The 21,126-nt window shown below is 36.7% G+C and overlaps 1 protein-coding gene across 4 annotated transcripts in view; it reads left to right on the top strand.

Moving 5' to 3' along the window:
- Nucleotides 1–7,506: 7,506 nt before the first annotated feature.
- The window catches only part of LOC138712988 (uncharacterized), a 37,834-nt gene continuing 24,214 nt past the window's right edge, over nt 7,507–21,126 (top strand). Inside the window, exons 1-5 of one of the 4 annotated variants that reach the window (XM_069844687.1) lie at nt 7,507–7,962; nt 13,479–13,740; nt 15,084–15,158; nt 15,376–15,447; nt 16,618–16,662. In XM_069844687.1, coding sequence (XP_069700788.1) covers nt 13,480–13,740; nt 15,084–15,158; nt 15,376–15,447; nt 16,618–16,662 — 453 coding nt within the window. In that variant the 5' untranslated portion in view covers nt 7,507–7,962; nt 13,479. Of the gene's footprint in view, nt 7,963–13,478; nt 13,741–13,853; nt 14,012–15,083; nt 15,159–15,375; nt 15,448–16,617; nt 16,663–21,126 lie in introns of those variants that run through there. The other 3 variants (XM_069844680.1, XM_069844673.1, XM_069844695.1) reach the window with 3 other exon arrangements.

Here is a 21,126-nt window from a genome sequence, read left to right as displayed (position 1 = left end):
CACGCACATCAATACTGCGGCTAATTTTTATTCGCAATATGAGAAGAAAAGCATTTCTGTTGGCATCACTGTTCCTGCACGAACGCTACATCCACGCCTAGAAACTTGTAGCATCCATGAAGTACGCCACTGATAACTTCAAAGACTCAAACACGGTTTACCGCCCTGTAATTTGTGACCGCCATATTGTGAAAGGGGTAAAGGCGTGAGGTTATAATTTAGCCTATATCTCGTGATATGGGAAGAGGAAAACTTACCTACTAGGCCTGAGAAAGCTCTGTCCATAGTCGAAGGCGATTCCCTGTACACCCCTGCCTACGGAATCAAACATTCACATTTATAATACAGAGCATTGAACACCCCTGAGGTATTTTTTGGTATTCAGTGATCGTACATAGTTTACATAATTAACATCAGACGTAATTCAGCCTGATTTATTGTTTCCATTCACCTCCACTGCCGACGTCAGTATGTGGTACGGACATCAGTTTCTTCCGTGTGTTTGCCCCCCCCCCACCCCCACAACACGAGAACGAATCTGAGAGTGAAAACTCACGGTCTTGAAGGAACTTAGTCCTGTAGCTAACAAGTTAGGCCTCCTCGCAAAATATTAGGCCTGCCTATAGCCTACGTATATTTTCCAGTTCCACTTCCAGTTTGTAATTTGGTAGGCCTGCAACTTCTGTTCTATGATATCTCACTTAAGAGTTCGGTTACTTGCTTATGGCTTCTACAGAACTCCTTAATGCCCACTATTGTTGGCAGCTGATTAAGGTCGTTCCTGATGTGAGTTACAAGTAAGGTTGTCAGGTGTCCTGTATTGTATGGGGTGTCCAATATTTGAGATCGGATAAACTTGTCAGACATGAAAACCACTGGGACACCAAACATGCCGTAGGCTATTTATTGTTTAAGAGACACTTATAAACAGAACAGCCTACAGACTACAGTCCGCCACTGCACAGCCCAACACACCGTCCTTCCACCAGCCCCTTCCAGTGGTCGTGGCTTCCTTATTTTCAGTCGTAGCGTACCACGTCTGCATAAGACCACAAGCGGAGAGAGGAAGACGAAGGCCAACGAAAGATGTTCAGATAAGAGGCTGGAACATGTCGTAAGGCCTAAACCATGTTGCTGCTGATGACGACTTACTTTCAAGGGCTGCTTGTGCAATTTCATGACGTTGAGTTTCCGATAATCAGTAGGAAGAATTCCGGTAAAAATTTATGAAACTGGTTCTGTATAGAATAAGAAGCACCATAAACAGAGCCTACTTACAAATGGATTTTAGAGAACCCGGAGGTTCATTGCAGACGTCACATAAGCCCGCCAATTTATTATTATAGTCCCTTCTACGTCTCGTCCTCCCCAAAATTCTTTCTCCCCCAGGCTCAGTTTCCCCCACTAACACACTAACTTGTAAGCAATTCTGGATTCATCCATAGGCAATGCTACCTGCTACATGCTCTGCCCATGTATAACGTCTGTATTTAATACTCCTAATTATTTTGTGTGAAGAATACAATGCATGTATTTCTGCTTTGCATTCCTTTCTCTATTCTGCTGTAACTTCATCCCTCTTATCCCCAAATTTTTTCATAAGCATCTTATTCTCAAACATAATTAAAAATACTGCCAGAATCACGTATTTTTCTTTCTGAGACAAAAAAAAATTCATTTTTGTTTGTCAGTGTATAATCAAACGAGCAATTGTTTTGCTGAACAGAAATGCTTCAGTCGTGCATTCCCCTTACGGCTGGCCTGGTTGCTACGTAAACCGTTTTCATGTGTCTGACAGTCAGCCCCGCGTCCTGATCTAGTACCAACGTCATTCAGAGCGGAGGAGTTCAGGGCGCCTAAAGTTAGATAATCCATCTTACGCAGGTGAAGGCAGGATGTATCCTTGCAAGCCGGAGTTACGTTATCTCTGTCCTATGTAAGTTATGTTCAGTCAGCAGTTCGAAGAGAAGTTTGAAGCTCATGAGTGACAGCAATAAAGCATCACTCATGAGGCAAATAAGCCAGGAGATAGTAGGGTATGGTGGCCAGGATGATTATGTGGTGGCATGTGAAGTTTAAATCTAAACTTAACCAAAGCCCCATGAACGTACAATTCCCTGAAGGATTGGCGTTCGTAGGCCTAAGTGGAAAGTTGTTTACGTTTGTAAATATTGACTAGAAAAATATGATTTTTTTATTTTAGAACTCTTTCTTTAAATAAGTTTAATAATTTAGGGCATAAGAAAATTGAACAAAGGTGAATCTACAACACGAAAGTGTTAACTGAATTATGGGGTAAACATTTCACGCAGATATGCATAATGTGTTGAGGAAAAGGGCATATAAACTGATTTGAAAAAAAAAGTTCGAAAAAATCGCGTTTAACAAAAAAAAAATACACATATAGCTTATTAAAAGCTGCTGTAAAACAGTAGTTGACTATATTAATCGGTTTATTTTACGGCGGTTTACAATTGCTATGGTTACCTAGCGTCTGAATGAGATGAAGGTGATAATGCCAGCCAGATGCACGCCGAACGTTACCCAGCATTTCGTCGTGGATTTTTTCAAACCTGATATGTGACAGAACACAACATAATTTTTCAGGAAGAAGAAAAATTAATTAAAAATCAATGGGCCTACATAAGAATATGAAATAATTTTGTAGGAAACGTTGGTGAATATGGTGAAGAGAAATGTCATCAGAAAGGATCAGTGTAGGCATGTTAATTTTTTCTTCTTCCACAAAAATTATTTTCTGTACTGCCACATAGGAGGGTTCATAAAATCAAGGATGGTTTGTTCTTAGCGGATTGAAGAAAATGCTGGAATGAACCTCAACCTGGTAACTTGTCACATACTGGATTTGAACTCGTGCCTGCTAGTTTCATTGTCACACATACTGTTACTTTACAGCGGTGGACAATATAAACGCACTCTGGGCAAAGAAATTCACAAAATTCCGATCCTCGAGAAAGGTTGATATTCACACAAACTCCGGCAAGGATTTTACATTTTCCCTCCACCAACACTTGAACGGCAATACCTCCCGCTAGAAGGAGCTGCATGGACGCAAAAAATAACGGGTCCTTGATCCTTATCCATAAAACCAAGTGTTCTCCTCAACTCTCAGTGGATTAGCTTCGAAGACACCGGAAATGTTCGGATATCCTTCAATATTTATCTGAGAGATTTTATCTAAATAAATCACGAAATAGCGACGGATTCTCAATATTTTGTGCGTCCCTTCTTCATAATGAAGCCTCCAATACGGTTGGCGCTCCAACCACCCATTAGGGCTACTCAAAAATGGGCACTATGACCCCAATGTTTTCTTAACCGTCAATATCTGGGAACCAGGCGTCGCAGTAAGGCGTTCTTGACACCCCTGGACGTACTGAGGCAAATAAATTCACAAGTCTGATCCAGGACAAAAGATTATTTGTCAAAAAAAAATCAGGCATTTAGGTAATAGTTTTCTGTGTAGGGGCAGTTCTTTGACTGCAAACCCAGCATTCTCCAATCTTTCCTATTTTCTGCCTTCCTCTTAGTCTCCGCATATGATCCATATACCTTAATGTCGTCTGTCATCTGATATCTTCTTCTGCTCCGAACTTTTCTCCCGCTCACTATTTCTTCCAATGCATCCTTCAGTAGGCAGTTTCTTTTCAGCCAGTGACCCAGTGTTCCTAAAATGTTATCTAAAGTTTGTAGTTATATTTCTATTTCTATTCTTCCATTTGTTACAAGATGTCGTCCATCATTTTTATCATGTAGGCTAGTAAGTCTTGTGTTTGCCATAAAGTGCCATCCTTGCTTAGGATGTTTCCATATTAAATCACTGGACACGCATACAAGCACTGTTATATTTTAGTTATGAATTCTGTCATGTCTTTGATATAGACCTAGGGGCCTATCGGTAGTGTAGATGTATTTTATTCTGTGGGAGGGGGCATAATTCTGTCATGTAGGTCTACAAGTTTTATAGAAAAAATTCGAATTATGGAAATAGCTAGTCCTATTAGACTTCGGATGTAGACTATTTTGAAACATTATTTTAAATGTTAACCCCGGGGATTTCCCTCAACCAAATATGAGCAAATGCTGGGTAACTTTCGGTGCTGGACCCCGGACTCATTTCACCGGCATTATCACCTTCATCTCATTCAGACGCTAAATTACCTTAAGTTGTTGATAAGTGTCGTAAAATAATATAAGAACCATCTAACATGTTTATTTTCACTAATAAAATTTGTCATTCTTGTGAGCCTGTTATTATTATTATTATTATTATTATTATTATTATTATTATTATTATTATTATTATTATTATTAACCCCCCAGTGAAAGTGTCATGAAAAGTTACGTAACTGCACGGGTTGGGTCTCTCAACCCATTTTCTAAATATGAAAAAAGTATATTTATTTCAGTCATATAATAACAGTTTTATTCTCCTATAGCTACAGTTAACATAAAAAAATTGTGAATTTCACAAATATCATAATAGTATAACCTATAACAGTTGAGTCATATGTTTTTTTTTTATCCATACAGCAATTTTCAATCTGTGCCTTGTGTCTTTTCTTGCACTGCACTTAAAATGATGTCCAATGTAGGAAATGTGTGGTTGTTGTAACATTGATAATGGTGCGTCGTAGTATATCACATCCGAAATCATCAAGTTTCTTGAATTTCGTAACTGTTTGTAATGCATTCTGATTTTTTTTAGGAGTGCTATACTTGGTTATATTGATAGAAATTATTTTCCTCACTAATGATCTTCAAACATCTGTAGCGCTAACAGTTTTAGCTATTGGTGAATCACATTCGCCTTCTCCTTGCATTTATAATATGTGCAGCTTGTCTGTCTAATGACTGCCCTCTTGTAACAATGATTGTCATCACTATGTTGTTCACTCTCTGCAACAGACTCCCATGGTCGCCACATATTTCACTAATTTCAGTGAACACTAAGAAAACTAAACAGATAATGCAAACTACGTGCTCTCCAAGTCGTTACAGAACTGGCAACTATGTGGTGTTTACCTCTGCGCGGGACGAAGGAAACAGCGGTAACTTGTGTGGCCTTCTGCTTTCTGCCCCCACCCCCTGGTTTTTCTCCGAGCGAACGTACACTAATTCTGAATTACAGTATATCAAAGTGTGTTTATTTTTGTCTAAGACTGTACTTTGTAGCTACATTTAGTAAACAAGTCCAAAAGAAAAAAAATCTTAGTGTAGGTGCATTCTGATTGGCTGAACTGTGTCCAACACACAACCGCTCTCTGTCTGTGGTGGTTGGAAGCTGACCTCTGTTTAGGTGAGTGGCGACGCGAGACATGTGCGGTTGGGTCCTGTGTTCGATGCGGTGAGTCACAATTGAAGATATCTTTATCTTTAAATCATACAAACCAAGTAGTTTGCAAACCCGTGGAGGACGATGTGTTACGACTGAAGTAAGAAACTGATTTAAAGTGAGTCCTGATTTACAACTTATAGATGTAATAAACAAGAGAACGTAGTTCGCATCTCAGCTTAAGTTACGATGTGAATTTCAGCTTTGCTGTCCGTGTGCTTCACGTGTTTCAACAGGCTTTAATTTGGATCTGGAATTACATTAACAAATGTTTGAGGACACTCGAAAATTAAAGTGCGTTATAGCTTGCGATGAAATTTGATATAATAGCTAAATAAACGTAGAATTTTAATTTCTATTTAAAAAAAATAAACAAATTTAAGTGAAATGGCGTCTGCGAATATAAACTTAACGCATCTTAACACTACAAGCAATAGACCCTACAACAGCGGTGACCAAACTGGGTATAGTGATTACGTAGTGTAATCAAGACATTCACACTGGTAAGGGGAGTTTCCTGTACGTTGCTGTCTCGTTCACGTACTGAATGTAAGCAGTGTCGGTACCATGTCGCTCTACAAACCCTTGTCTCTAGCAGGAAGAGAACGTTTCGTACAGAATGGGAAGAGGAATTTATTCGCTGTTCTGTCGGAGAAAATGTAATATGTTGCTTTGCTGAACGGTTCAATTAGTAGTAGTATATAGAGGCGACATTACAGAGCATTACCCTGAATACACAGGCATAACATGTATTATTATTATTATTATTACTATTATTTATCAGCAAATGTTACGTGCCTCAATATATAAGCCCACATCTTCCCTTGAAAGAGAAAATAATTACTAGACTACGCTATATCTCCATTTTTTTAAATCTTTTGATGACTATTATCAGTTATTTACTAATTATTGATTTAATAATAATAATAATATAATAATAATAATATAATAATAATAGTAATAATAATAATTCTGTCGTCATGTGATCTTTTATCGTCTAAGACTCTGTTTACTCAAAATCGTTCTGCGGAAGTCCTACATGTGTAGCTGCAGTGATTTCTAAATGTATGTGATCTATCTCTATGAAGATCTAAGAAGGCACGTCTACACTAATTAATTCTGATACTTGACTTGCACCATACCACACGTTCATTACAATTACAGTATTGGAGATCGACAATACATCGCCATATTGGAGGAACATCATTATCGACAAAATTAAATATACATCATTAATGAACATCAAACAACCCAGCGTATAATACATTGGCATTTATAATAAAACCATATAAACTTGAAAAATATTCAAATAATCACGTGACACAAACCAGAAATAGGAATATAATAAATGTAATTACTGTAATTTTGCAACTCTTCACATTCATAATACTTTTTATCTTAGTTTTATATTTTATTATTTTTTAAATCATGTCATTTTATTATCTCATATGTGAAGACTTGCATTTATATATATATATATATATATATATATATATATGTAAATCAATATTTTTTGTAATCTATACGTGCATTTTAAGTAAGTGACAATCAAGACAGTCATATAGAATGTCAACGTGTATCACAGCAATGTTGGTTTTTAATATGTCTCATTTTGCATGCCACTAAATATGTTTTGTATTTGTAAATATTATGTAGAGAGCACTGATATTGCTGAAATGTACTTCGTATCTGATGATGTTGGCGTAGACCAACGAAAACGTTCATACGTCTTTTAAATATGTAATGTAAAGGTATAGCACCTTAAACATATGCTGTGAAGTCAGTGACTGAAATAAATACTTTTAAGATATCTCTATGAAGTTATATTAATTATAAGAAAAAAATGAAAAAAAAAAAAAGGCGTGTAGATCAGTTATGGGAACTTTTATGAATCACCTCACAGGAAAGGAATGTTATATCTCTGATTTGAGTATGTATCTATGAGTTACGGTTGTGGGTTGTGACCATTGTTGTTGTTGACTTGTGACTCCATATCTGCAATAAACATAATTCCAAGTCATTCGTTCTTTGAGTTTTAATGTATTTAATAGAAGAGAAGGAAAATGTGTTCATAGGAATGAGATTTCGTGCACTAATTAATTACGAAAGCCAGAACCTTTATCACACGGTGAGTGGATTGTTGTGCAACCTCTGGACACGATAACAAGCTCTTGACTTGCGGTACAAGTCACGTGATTTATCTCTACCGATATCTTATTAATATTTATTTTAAGATTAAAGTCATTGCGTTATCTTAGCGTTACATTGCAACTTTATTTATTCATAATCCTTCCTCCTATTGGCTGTCTTCAAGCACCACTTGTTATTATCTACTCTTCCTTGCTTGTGTAAGCTGTCTGACAACTTTATCTGGCTGTTTGTTAACCGGTAGATAAGGCACTATATAACTCCTCAGAAGCAGGGCTGCATCACTACTCATTCTCGTTTTCAACCAAGTGGTTTTTGGTTCGAACTTCTTCACTTTTGTCTCCGTGTACAAAGTCTGTGTACGATTGTGTTCGGAATTGACCAGAACTCCGTCACTGCTGGTAGCACCGTTATTCGTTTCGCTCAGTGTTAACATAACTTCATTTTCAATTCACAAGGTAAGTTCTGACTGTGTAACAATAGCTTCTTCTTCTTCTTCATAATGATATAGGCTAACAACAGTGTGGAACTGATAAAGAATGGCGGCTGGAATTCCTGCTTCTCCCATTTCGTCGGTGGTACTGGCTACTGATAAGGAACTCTGCACTTCCATAATTCAGGATTTCTATGTCAGTATGAAGGTCGTATGTCTATATGATACGTCTCACATTATGATACATCATTCATACTGGCAGTGTTGGCAAACCTGCACTGTCTTTCGTTGGCTATACCTAACTTATGTTAATTTGGTATGTGCGGTTGTTATAGTTTTGAGTTGAGAAATGCGTTATTGAAGCAGAAGAATAACGTGTCCAGCATTCAGTTGTCGGTCGTGTTTCTTGATTGCTTTGAGGTCGCTGAACTTAGGAAGGAAATAATTTGTAAAATTAATTTGCCTAAGAAGATGTGAGAGAGCCGGTAGATGGAGCAACACGTCATAATCGCAGTGCAGATGGATAGATAAACAGGGGTGGCCAATTTTTTTGCTACCTGAGCCAGTGAAGTCTTAAACATTGTTGAAGTGCAACTATAACCAGCTTCTATATTGATAGATGTTCTGAATTTAAAATTACGCACATTTCACAGTTTCAAGTAAAATATTGAAACCATTTGCACTAAATTAGCTAGTGATTAGCCATAACAAACTGCTGTCGCTTTACTAGAAATTGCAATGAAATCTTGAATGCAGATTACAGAACTGTCAAAGTCACTAGTTTGATTTTTGGATCTTCTTTTCACGTAAAAAATTCTCAATGTTTTGTTGAACTTTCAATGAACGTAAAACATGCCTATCAGCAAGGATCGCATCTGCAATGGTATTTAAACAAAAATTAAAGCCATTCTCGATCTTGAAGCATAGCATATTTCAGCTCCAAAAATATAAGCACTAAGTCACAAAGCCACTCTCAGTTTTTAAGCAGCATACTTCGGAAACAAAATATTTCAGTTCCGAGAATGCAAGTATTTTCCTTTTAGTTTCAGTTACCATGGAAACACTGAGCTGTGGACTAAAATTTCTTCATAAAATAACATTTATTCCTCCAAATACTCTACACTCCCGCCTTTCGAGCAGTTAAACAATGACGTCACGGAAGTTAGATGCTAAGCGGCGCACTGTATCAGCCATCTGTTGCGTGTTAATAGCCGGTCTGCCTCGGAGTCGAACCCGGTGTGCAGAGAAGGAACCCCCTCCAACATTGCCTCTGTGTACAGGGAAATGTGTCAGAGGCTGGGCTGCTGGAGGACTATTAAGCCAACTTAGCCATTTCAAGTTTAAATTTAGCATATTTAGAGTGACGCTTGGCCATAAATATTGAAGAAATGTTGATAGTCTGACATATGGCATATTCTACGTAACTGTCTGGCAAGAATCTAGCTTTTTCTTTTTTTGTTAAATATTTGTCTCTTTGTCATACGAAAATGGAGCTCATATGAAACCATTTAATAGAAAATTTCTTGTCATGAATGCTTTCAAAATTCAATATTGCCGTATCGTTTGAATGCAAACAGCACGGTGTTCTCTGTGTGTTACGCAGTCAGAGATAATAGCGCTGGAGACTCAACAAACATTCGCTCTCTTCTCTCTCTGGCCGCTCCTTCAGTGTTTTCGGCTTATCGTTATATTTGAACACAAACTCAGTTCTGTTCCGGTGGTCTTGTAATGAAGTGGTTCACAAACATTTTCGAGACGAGGACCACTTTTGGATAACACAAATGTTTGTGCGACCATCCATTACCATACACATACTCAATTCAAATGTGCAAATCCCTATAAAATCGAAAAAAAAAAGATAGTTTTTACTCAAAACCAAAGCACACACCACCCAACTTCCAATGTACCGGTAACTGCAAGATAAGGAGTCGGAATAGGTACATGCAAACCTATTCTCCAATTTGATTGTCTTTGGCTTCTCAGACTGTCCGTCCTCGCTGATATATTTTTGAACACTTGAGCACTTTGAATAGTAGCGTGCAAGATCAGGCTGTTAGACATATTAATAAGGAAACTTGATTTCTGGTCGACATCACTTGATAAAAAGGAGCTTGATTCATTCCAGTATATTAAAGAACTTATTTACGTGCTTCCGAATGATATTTATGTATTTATTTACACTGCAAGTGGGCAAGCACCCGGTGGCAGTGGTATTCACAATATAAACAATACACAATAAAATTACAATACAATACACAATATGACGAATATTTTTCGCGGACATGCAATAAAGTTTACACAATTTTCAGCAATACCTTATTGAATATTTTCCTAAAGAAACCCAAAACAATTATAAGTCAGAGATGGATACTGAATCCGTTTTTAGTTAGTTGTGCTTAACTGGTTGTAATTCTAAAAAAGAAGACTTTATTAAAATATATACTTAGTGATGTAATTTTGAATTGTATTTTTTATTTCATTTTTTTTTTCGTACAGCATAGACTAATTTTAGCTCCAAGGGAATGGAAGATTACCTCGAGTTTGCAAAAGAAGTTCTTAATTTTTATAGCATTTGTAAGTTCGTACTTACACAAGTAGGTTCCTAGTCTATGATTGCCATCAAAACAAAAGTAAGAAATTGAAAATGGTAACAGTTTGTGAATATAGAATTCAGAGTTGAGAAGATATTTTCTCAAGAGCAGATAGCCCACATTTATAACATTAATTACTTTTTAATTCATAACGACTGGAATACATTTATTTCTATTTTTATTTTTATGTTCAGAGTTTTGTATTTAGTGTTTATGTTTCTAAATGTATGTTAGTAAGACGTTTTTTGTTTCATTTTGTAAATCACTTCGCAACCCCTCAGCTCTTTTTTGGTAACCACTGCGTGTACTAGGCCTATTTAGTGTAACTGCATGCAAGTAGTCCTGTCTGTAAAGAATTCTTTTTTCAGTTTGCATAGCAAGATAAGAAATTAAATGTTTTGCGGCATCGTGTTGACAAACAGAAATTAAATTTAAATGTCATGTTGGAAATTCAGATAAGTTCAAATTGTAATATAAAATAGTTTTGTACAATTTTCAGTCTATCACTTATCTAAGTGTGAAAGCAGAAATAAAATTCTGTTATGCAACGAGTCTATAATGGTAGTAATTAAGACGCGAGTATGTTTGTTTATGAAACGAGCGCAAGCGAGTTTCATAATTTTCATACGAGCGTCTGAATTACCATTATAGGCAAGTTTCATACGACTTTTTATGCTCGACCATATTTCTAACTTGAAATTATTCATAAGTATTCATGTTATGGTAATGTAAGTGAGGAGCGGAACTGACCTGAATTGTGAGATGTGCGCAGACGCGAAAGTATTGATTTTTCCGAGGCACGAATGTCATTGACCTTGATATAATCTAGAGAATAACATGAAGATTAGGCTTGATATAACCTGGAAATTGATTTAGAATTGAAAAACGAGATGACAAATTGAATTTATTTGAATATTATTTACAATTAACGCTAATTATTATAGTAACAGAACATAACCTTCTGCGACAGTATTGGATTTCCTGCCTCCGTGACTTTTCGCTAATTGTCTTTCGATTGCATATCCGAGAATAATCGATACTTGCGGTTTTATAATGGTACAATGGTGATTTCTCATTGGCTGAACAACTGAATTATAATGAATAGGTGTACTTTAATGAGGTGCATTAAAGGGCTACTACTAGGTGTATATAATTACTATATTTCGGCATGGTCGAGTATAAAATATTTTATTGTGTATCACGAATATTTTCGACTTTTCATGTAAGTCATCTTCAGGTGATATAGTAAGCTGACAAATACAATTGAACATACTGTGAAAGTAGTACAGTGATAAGACATATAAGTAATTTAAACCATGCATGCTTATTTTAAAGCAAAGAGTGGTTATGAGTCATAGCATCGTACATAGTGTTGTCCACACCTGTGGAGTAACGGTTAGCGCGTCTAGCCGCGAAACCAAGTGGTCCGGGTTCGATTCCCTGTCGGGGCAAGTTACCTGGTTGAGGTTTTTTCCGGGGTTTTCTCTCAACCCAATATGAGCAAATGCTGGGTAACTTTCGGTGTTGGACCCCGGACACATTTCACCGGCATATGCTATCTGAGCCTCCAGTCTATTTTAAACAATTTTAATTTTTAAACACTGCCATACAAATTGCTATATTTGATACAACAAATAATTATTCCTATTGTAGCCTTACTCACTTGATTGCTTATTTTATCTGATTGTTTTAATCCGACACTTTATAATATAATATATAATATTTTAATTGATGTAACAGAATTTTATTTCTGCTTTCACACTTAGATAAGTGATAGAGTGAAAATTGTACAAAACTATTTTATAAAATACAAATTACTTGATGCTAAGGAACGGGCATATTTTAAATATTGTTGTACTCAATTTTGAGGCCTAAGTCATATTTGTAGCATATAATAATTAAATAGACAAGTTGGCACCTCATATGTGACACCATGAGGCATCACCCATGTGTCAACTAAGCCAGGAGATAATTGGTTAGGTTGGCCAGTTCCTTTCCCTCTCCATTACATACATCGCTGATTAGCTATATATTACATTAATCAGATTTTAGATGTATACAAACAATTGTTCTTCCTCTGACACATATCGTCAAGTGGGATGTACTGCCTGATAATAGATGCAGCCTACATATCAGTCAGATCCTTAATCAGAGGTGATAATTAAATATATAGTTTTATGTTATTTAATATAAACGATTTCATCAACGAATCGTGAATTCACATCACAAAAAATTGCTCGAAATTAATCGTGATCAATTCTCCCATATTTTTATGATCAGAAGTTGTTCACCCTATTTTTCTAACATAAATATTATTTAAAATCGATATGCAATAATGCATTTCGTATTCTTTTCAATTTTTATAAAAGTTTTAAATTGATCTGCAGGAAAGCATAACTTAACGGAATAGTTTTTTTTTAGTCATCTAGCATATTTATTTGACGATGAGTTGTCAATGCCGTCATTAAAACGTTTTGTAGGGCAATGTTATGTTTGTGAGGTAACAGTAGGGCATCTCTGCTCCGAACGTAAGGAAAATTGTTCAGTATTTGTAAGGTAGTCAATAAACATCATTAAATATAAGTCTGCTGAATAAGAATTTAGATCTGTTTGTGGCTACCCACCTATGCATGGGAAGGAAGCTAACCTAGCCATGTCACCATGATATCCTGAAACTAACAGGCTGAAGTATCTAGGCATGCAGATGAGTACAATAACTTCTGTCACAGCCTGAGAACAAGTTGTACACAGCTGAAGCAAAGGGAAGCTCTTGCCAGGAAGCTGCGTCCTTCACAGCCACAATCCCCCTCATTCTTTGCACATTCATTGCAGCCTGAAGCCAATATGAACTAGGGTTACGTTTCACTGCAAGGTCACAAGTGAATACAAATTATATTTAAAGATAATTAATGGTTGTTATGGAGACGTATTTTTTGTTTGGGCTGTGCAGGATGGCACACTCAATATCAATTCCTGAGCTGAAGGATCTAGTCAAGACCCTGGAGGAGGAAGTCCTGCCACTCGTTGAGGAGGTGAAGAACCTCACTGAGGTGCAGGACGGGATATCCTCAATCGACTTGGGAACAGGGAAGGAGGACAAAGGAGCGGGGAAGAACAAGGAATCTGAGGGGGTGGGAGTTGTGAACACGAAGGAGAAGCAACTGCTAAACAAACAGGAAGAACTCATAAAAGTGTACAAACAATTAGAAAAGGTAAGAGATCGTCAGTTGTCTGTAGTTACCATAGTTACAGTTAGAGGAACGTAAATTAATCACGATTATTTTTTGAGCAGTGGTTAAGGTTTCTTTTGACATTTTTTACGCAGAATATATTCCATTCAGAAACTGAGTGACCTGGAAGCTGAAGAGAAGGCAAGACCATATCTGTAGCCATTGAATCTTGGAAATCCTCCCACACCACACACGGGACTGACGCCTGATTCGAATTGCGTTATTTCTTGTTCGAATGAACGTGAGAGATGAAGTAAATTTACTAATATACACGTAATTAATTATTAAGTGTCAATTATTCCATAAAGCTGGTCTACATTTTTTTTATTACTTATATAAGTATATTGTTTCCTGTATTTCTTAAAATAATATTTATATATCATGAAAATGTTCATTGGTTTGATTAACATGAACATAGATGGGCAATGGAACTACTCCAAAAATTCCTTCGTGCACAATCCACGCTATAGGCCTATGTTAAATTGGCTTGGAATGATTTATTAAAGAATGTATTCAAGATTAATTTAGGAATACATTAGACGAATTATTCTTGCACTAAAATCGGATGCTCCCTGGACCAAATCACCCCATTTCAATTATCTAAATACAATAGCATTTAAAAATATTTTAAAACATTTAGGCCTATTCTTGCTCCTTGGACAAAAATGGTCGCATTCTAATCATTTAAATACAATTGGAACTAAGAAATTCATTAAAGTAATTAATCTTGCACCAATGTCCGATGCGCCCTGGACCAAGTGATGATATTTTAATAACTTCGTAGATTTTTATGTTATTTTATGACGTTATTATGACTGATATACCCGTTAACTGCTTCTTATTTATAATAGTAGGCATCATACAAGGACTCGCTCTCAAACGGATGAAGGTCAGTGTTTTGGATGGCCCACAAGCCACGAGTCGTGCTAAAGATGTTGCTTTGCTAATTACTCAGTATGCAGTGTTGTGCACTATACGGAACTGTTACCTAATAAGTAGGCCTATATAACTTTGGTAATGCTCACATCGTGTCTCTCTTCTTTTACAGAGTGGCGTGTTAAAATGTTGTTTGTTTTCAAAAATATAAGTACTTTTTTCCCTTATGCATGTGGTATAGGAAGGTATCGATGTTTCATCCATGCTTTCAAAAGTTCAAAGTGCACCCAAGATACATTTTGAATACAGGTCACACTCATTTCATAGTAGTTTTATCTTCAGTTATTTTTTGTGAGTGTTATTCTCTATTAGTTCATAATCAGACTCTTATTTCTGTCAAACTGGAACCTAGCTGAGTGACAGCTACACTGAACCCGCCTTTGTTGCAGTTACAGGACGAAAAAATCCAGCAGCTGACACAGGAACACGAGGAGGAGAAAAAGTTGTGGCTACAGGAGGAAGAAGTAAGTGATGAGCTGTTACCATGGTTACAATTATTAGAGGCAATCCTGAGCTCTATTCATTCAATGAGTAGATGTGGATTTGGTGTTGGTGCTTTTAACACTGCATAATCATCAGGATCATCATTATAATAATTGTCACTTTGCCTTGATGAATTTTGTGATTCTACTCAAACTATCACCACGCTGATCTTCCGCTGAAATAATTTTCTTGTTACAGTTTAAAGAAAGAGAGTTGGAAAGGATGGAAAATGATTTGATAGAGTACAAGTACCGGCTGAACAACAAAATAGTAAGTGATGAACAGTTGCCATAGTTACATTTACGAGATCAATTCCTTGAAATACTACTTACTTACTTACATACATACATACATACTTACTTACTTACTTACTTACTTACTTACTTACTTACTTACTGGCTTTTAAGGAACCCGGTGGTTCATTGCCGCCCTCACATAAGCCCGCCATTGGTCCCTATCCTGAGCAAAATTAATCCATTCTCTATCATCATATCCCACCTCCCTCAAATCCATTTTAATATTATCTTCCCATCTACGTCTCGGCCTCCCTAAAGGTCTTTTTCCCTGCGGCCTCCCAACTAACACTCTATATGCATTTCTGGATTCGCCCATACGTGCTACATGCCTTGCCCATTTCAATTATTTAATGTTCCTAATAATTATTATGCAGGTTAAGAATACAATGTGTGCAGTTCTGTGTTGTGTAACTTTCTCCATTCTCTGTAACTTCATCCCTCTTAGTCCCAAATATTTTCCTAAGCACCTTATTCTCAAATACCCTTAACCTATGTTCCTCTCTCAAAGTGAGAGTCCAAGTTTCACAACCATACAGAACAACCAGTAATATAACTGTTTTATAAATTCTAACTTTCAGATTTTTCGACAGCAGACTGGATGATAAAAGTTTCTCAACCGAATAATAACAGGCATTTCCCATATTTATTCTGTGTTTAATTTCCTCCCGAGTATCATTTATATTTGTTACTGTTGCTCCCAGATATTTGAACTTTTCCACCTCTTCAAAAGATAAATTCCCAATTTTTATATTTTCATTTCGTACAATATTCTGGTCACGAGACATAATCATATACTTTGTCTTTTCGGGATTTACTTCCAGACCTATCTCTTTACTTGCTTCCAGTAAAATTCCCGTGTTTTCCCTAATCTTTTGTGGATTTTCTGCTAACATATTCACGTCATCCGCAGTCACTGTCAGTAATTAAGTTACATAGTTAAGTACAATTAGTTTTATTGGATAGAAATATGTGACAGAGGTGATCTTATTTGAAATACTGTATAGGCTACCATATCATCATTTTTACCAAAGTCACCATCAACATCTGTATGGTAATCCTCATTGTTACCTGGTTTCTTTTTACAATCTTATGCTTGTAGACAATGTAACTTAACTTCCTCTGAACCAATTCATCTTGATTACAGTGTACAGAGGAAGATGTGGAAAATCTCAGAGAAGAACTGGAAACGGTAAGTGACAAGATGTTACAATGGTTACAGTTAAGAGAGTGTTTCTGTTGATTTCTTTCACTCACTGAGCACACAGTTTTTCGTGCCAAGTAGATGAACTGCAATTTCATTTTCCGATCATTATTTCCATAATCGTCGTTGTAGTAGTTTCCCCTCTGAACCCTGTGAATCAATGAGGAAGAAAATGAGGGGGAAAAGCTAAAAGGAACAAGAGTGCTGGTCCTTGCTCATAGCAAATGTAGCAGAATGTTTGGAGATTTGAGGCGTTCAGAGGTAAAGTTGATCGAGTCAATGAGACGTAGTTTTGACATAATAGGAGTTAAAGTTAGCTTGCTCTAGTGGATTATCTAATTTCGCTAGCAATAATTTTGTTGCTACATTTTCAAATTATAGATTTATAAAATATAAACAATTGTGGTGTTAACTGATGCAACGCTTTGGTGACTTGATCTACTATGGTTCAGAACATCGTGAACAAATAATCTGAGCCGAAAGTGACCGCTGTCACTTACCGGCGAATGCTTGCAATTAAGACTTGATCCATTACTGCTCGGAAAAGATCCAACTTCAGATAATCAGAAAATGAATTAAATTCAATTTATGAAAATTTATGACTTGGTCCACTTTAGCTCTGAACGCCTCATTTAATAAATTTTACCAGCAACGGAAGTAGTGCAAACAACACATCTCTGAAGAATGTTAAGTCGGCACAAATTTTTTTTCTTCATTCGTGCGGCTTGGTTGTATTAGAAGGAGAGAAGTAAATTGATACAAGCTGTGACTTTCTACAACTACTGCTACAGGATCTTTGAAAACGGGCAGGGTGCAGGTATAAACTTCCAGCTCTTGAGCCTTCAAAAAATTCAGAATTATAGAGTCAAGTGGGTAAATATTCTGCTCGAGAACCGGGTTCACGCAATGACAAATTCATATGGAATTTGTGATTAACAAAATTTGGAAATATAATTAGAAAATACAACCCACCTTCTAAAAATAATAATCACTTTATCATGACTTACAATCATTCATTTTCTGTATACATAGAAAGCGAAGTATAACTAGTTTTCTTTTTATGAACCGATTGTCCAGTTACTTTCCGAAAAATCGGACAGTGTGAATTCGTCACTTATCCGCACACACTACTGAACATTTAGGACATGCTGAGTGTAAATCTTTGATAATAATAATAATAATAATAATAATAATAATAATAATAATAATAATAATAATAATAATAATAATAATACTAATACGAGTAAAATAGAAATAAGAATGATGCTTTATGTATTTTTGTATATTTAAGACCGTAAGCCATTATCTTTAACTCCACCCAAGGATGAAAAATCTGCAGTCAGCTGGAGGCACTTTAAGAATCGTCTAGAAGCAACTTCGTTATGTTTTCAGACTACTTTGTGCTGTTGCAACTAAGCCTACCACCGCCATTTGTATTGCTAGTGATATTATTACCCCTATAGCGGTTTCAGAATAAGAAGGCATATGGCCTAAGCCAATTGAGTGCTAGCAACAGTTCGACGTTGTCACAGTGCACGGTGCACGAGACGTGGAAGACAGAGACAACAGATAAGGACAGAACATATCAGTAGCAGCCCTCTCGCTGCGCGAGCGGGTCGAGACCTGTTTCTTCATTGTGTGTAATGTTTAAATATAATTACTCTTACTGAAGTAATTCTCATCTCAATTTTTATTACTTCTTCGCTTCATAGATCAGTAGCTCATGGAGTCACTGACTTGCGAAATAAAGTGACAGATATGTAGCAATTTACTTTGCTAATGTCTGAGAAAGAATGTTTTAATTCTTACTCAGACTTCCTTGAACAGCAAAGCTGAATTTATTATTGTTTATTTCTCCAGAGGAAATATAAGGCACAATTTGTTTGTAGGGGCAGCCTAAGAATCTAGCGATAACAAAACGAAAACATATCTGTAGATACGTAATTTAGTATTGAAGTTGGAAAGTATTTTATTTTTCCTCCGTTAAATGAAGCCTATATAATTTAATTTAATTCTCTACCTTATACATACCTAGGGGTCCAGGGTTCTACATTCTGTTTACGAATCTGGCTATAATGCAACGTAATCATAATGTGTGTTCATTATATAATTCAGTACTCATACTGGAACTGTAGATTATTTTATTTTTCTCTGATAAACTAAGTCTATCTAATTTTATTTTATCATATAATTTTTACATATCTAGAGGTCCAGTGTTCCATATTCTGGCTAAGAATCCGGCTATAAGAATATAAGCATATCTGTTCATATATAGGCCTAATTCAGTACTCATATTGAAACTGAAGATTACTTTCTTTTACTCTATTAAATCAAGCCTATCCAATTTAATTTAATCATCAAGCTTATACCTTCCTAGAAGTCAAGGATGCTATGTTCTATCACTCTGGCCTGTGACAATATAAACCTACGAGTGAAGGTAGTTGTACAGAAGCGAATATGAAAACCGTAATCCAATAATATCGTTAATATATTGAAGATAAAATTGTATATTAGAAAAAATCGTATAAAGTGTAATTATATAATATAACGAAAGGTTTTTAAAATAGAAATTGAGTTTTGGAATTATAAAATCTCCTCGTTCCTAGCATGCCTGTATTTATTTTAAAAGTGAAATATAGTTAATGTGCTTCATTTTATAAAGTTTTCTAATGCTCTTAAGGAAGAATGTTGTTAATGCTCTTCGTATAATTCATGGAAAAAGAGACAGGAGTGTTTATGTTTACAATATCATCCAAATATCTCATATGTTTATGCAATATTTCGTCTTATACCATGTATAATATTCCAATGAAAAGTGAAAATCGTACCTATGGTTATTCTCAGCTTTCTTCTTCTTTCCACGTTCTATTATAATGGCACTGCTAACACATACTACTAATGTATTTAAAATATCGTACGATGAAGTAATACACGGTTCTGAAAAGTGTGCAAATAATTAACACGTTTGTTTTGCGTTATTTTCCAGGAGAGGTAAATTCAAGTATACCACCTATTTTAATTGTCTCTTTGTCCTGTCCGAGAATATGAGATAACGTATGCACTTCTAAACCACACGCCTCTGCAGTCAGATTCTTTGTTTGTGCAGAACTGACACGCACTGCATCGTAAGTTAGTTCTTTAAAAAATTATATACAAAAAATACCATACTCCTCGCTTGTGAGTGTAGAACTATCCCTTTGCGTATAACAGATGAAACACCAGAGCCAATTGCAATCCCTTCAAGAGACATTGTTACGGTAAGTTACGCATCACACAAGAGAAAACAGTCCACATCTGAATTTGAAAATAAACAGATTCTATCTTCGTTTACAGAGACGGAATTCAGTGCAAAATATGTTCTATGCTGTAGGTTGGATATCTCTGTTTAGTCTTAAAGCGATAACACGCGAACCAGTTGACATACAATTGCTATTCTTGTACTGTTGGATTCAGAATTCGGAGCCCTATCGAATGCGATAGCTTAAAATTCATTCCTAGCCATAACTATTGTGCGCGCAAGAAAGAAACTAATACGCGACGCTTCAGCGAGACTTCGCGACGATTTAACTAGGCAACACCGCCTCACTGTCACGGGCTAGACCGGCCTGAATGAATGAATGAGTGGGGGGAAGTGGGAGGAAAAACTTTAAAGGTACGTGAAAACACGTCCTTTTTGCAAGGGGGGAGTTGGGGCTGTGAAAAACTGAATATGTGAGCTCCAAGCCTAATGGCCACTTGTCTCACTTCGGGTTTCGCCGCCCCTGTTAAGGAGCGCTAGAAATTTCTAGGGTGTAAGCCGAAAATGGATTAGCTACAACATACGGGGGGGAGGGGGTGCAAAAGCGACCTGATCCGGAGGAGAGACGCGATGGAGGAGAAGTCTGGCATGAAGAGAGAGTCCAGTGCTCTGGTCAGTTCTGTCCTAGTCACGTTTTTGTAGTGGCGCTAGGGAAACTCGTAACCTGTTACCAACAAAGTGGTGGGCTACTCGTTTCCGTAGAAGCCGTCGGGCTGCCTGGTTGGCTGTGGCAAGTGTCGTGTGTCGTTTCGTGGGGTTTGTGTCTGTAGTGAGTAAGGAAATAGTGAATGTCACTATTTCGTTCTGTAGTCTGTTTAGTTGCCGGTCAATGTAGGATTCTATTTTCTGCATAGCCGAACGTAGAACCCCCTCGACCAGCTGTTCCGTGGTTGTTTTGTCTGTCTGTGGATCGTCTGTAGTGGTTGTCTTGGTTGTCGTAGTCTTAGCTGCATCCGCATAAGACAATTCGGGTTTGGGAAGTGTTGGTTTGAAGACGGACTGTGATGGTTTGGGTATATGTGGCGGTGTTGGTTTGTGGGTGTCTATGGGGACATGCGTGGGATCGGTGGAGGTTATGGGATTAGACCTTGGATATTTTGGACAGCGAGCTTGGCCCGTATAATGGGTGTCGCTGTTGCACGTGGCGCAATACC

This window comes from Periplaneta americana, chromosome 2 (assembly GCF_040183065.1).
Source record: "Periplaneta americana isolate PAMFEO1 chromosome 2, P.americana_PAMFEO1_priV1, whole genome shotgun sequence".
Taxonomy (NCBI): domain Eukaryota; kingdom Metazoa; phylum Arthropoda; class Insecta; order Blattodea; family Blattidae; genus Periplaneta; species Periplaneta americana.
Note: the sequence above shows the minus strand (reverse complement) of the source record. Positions and strands in the feature narration are given on the sequence as shown.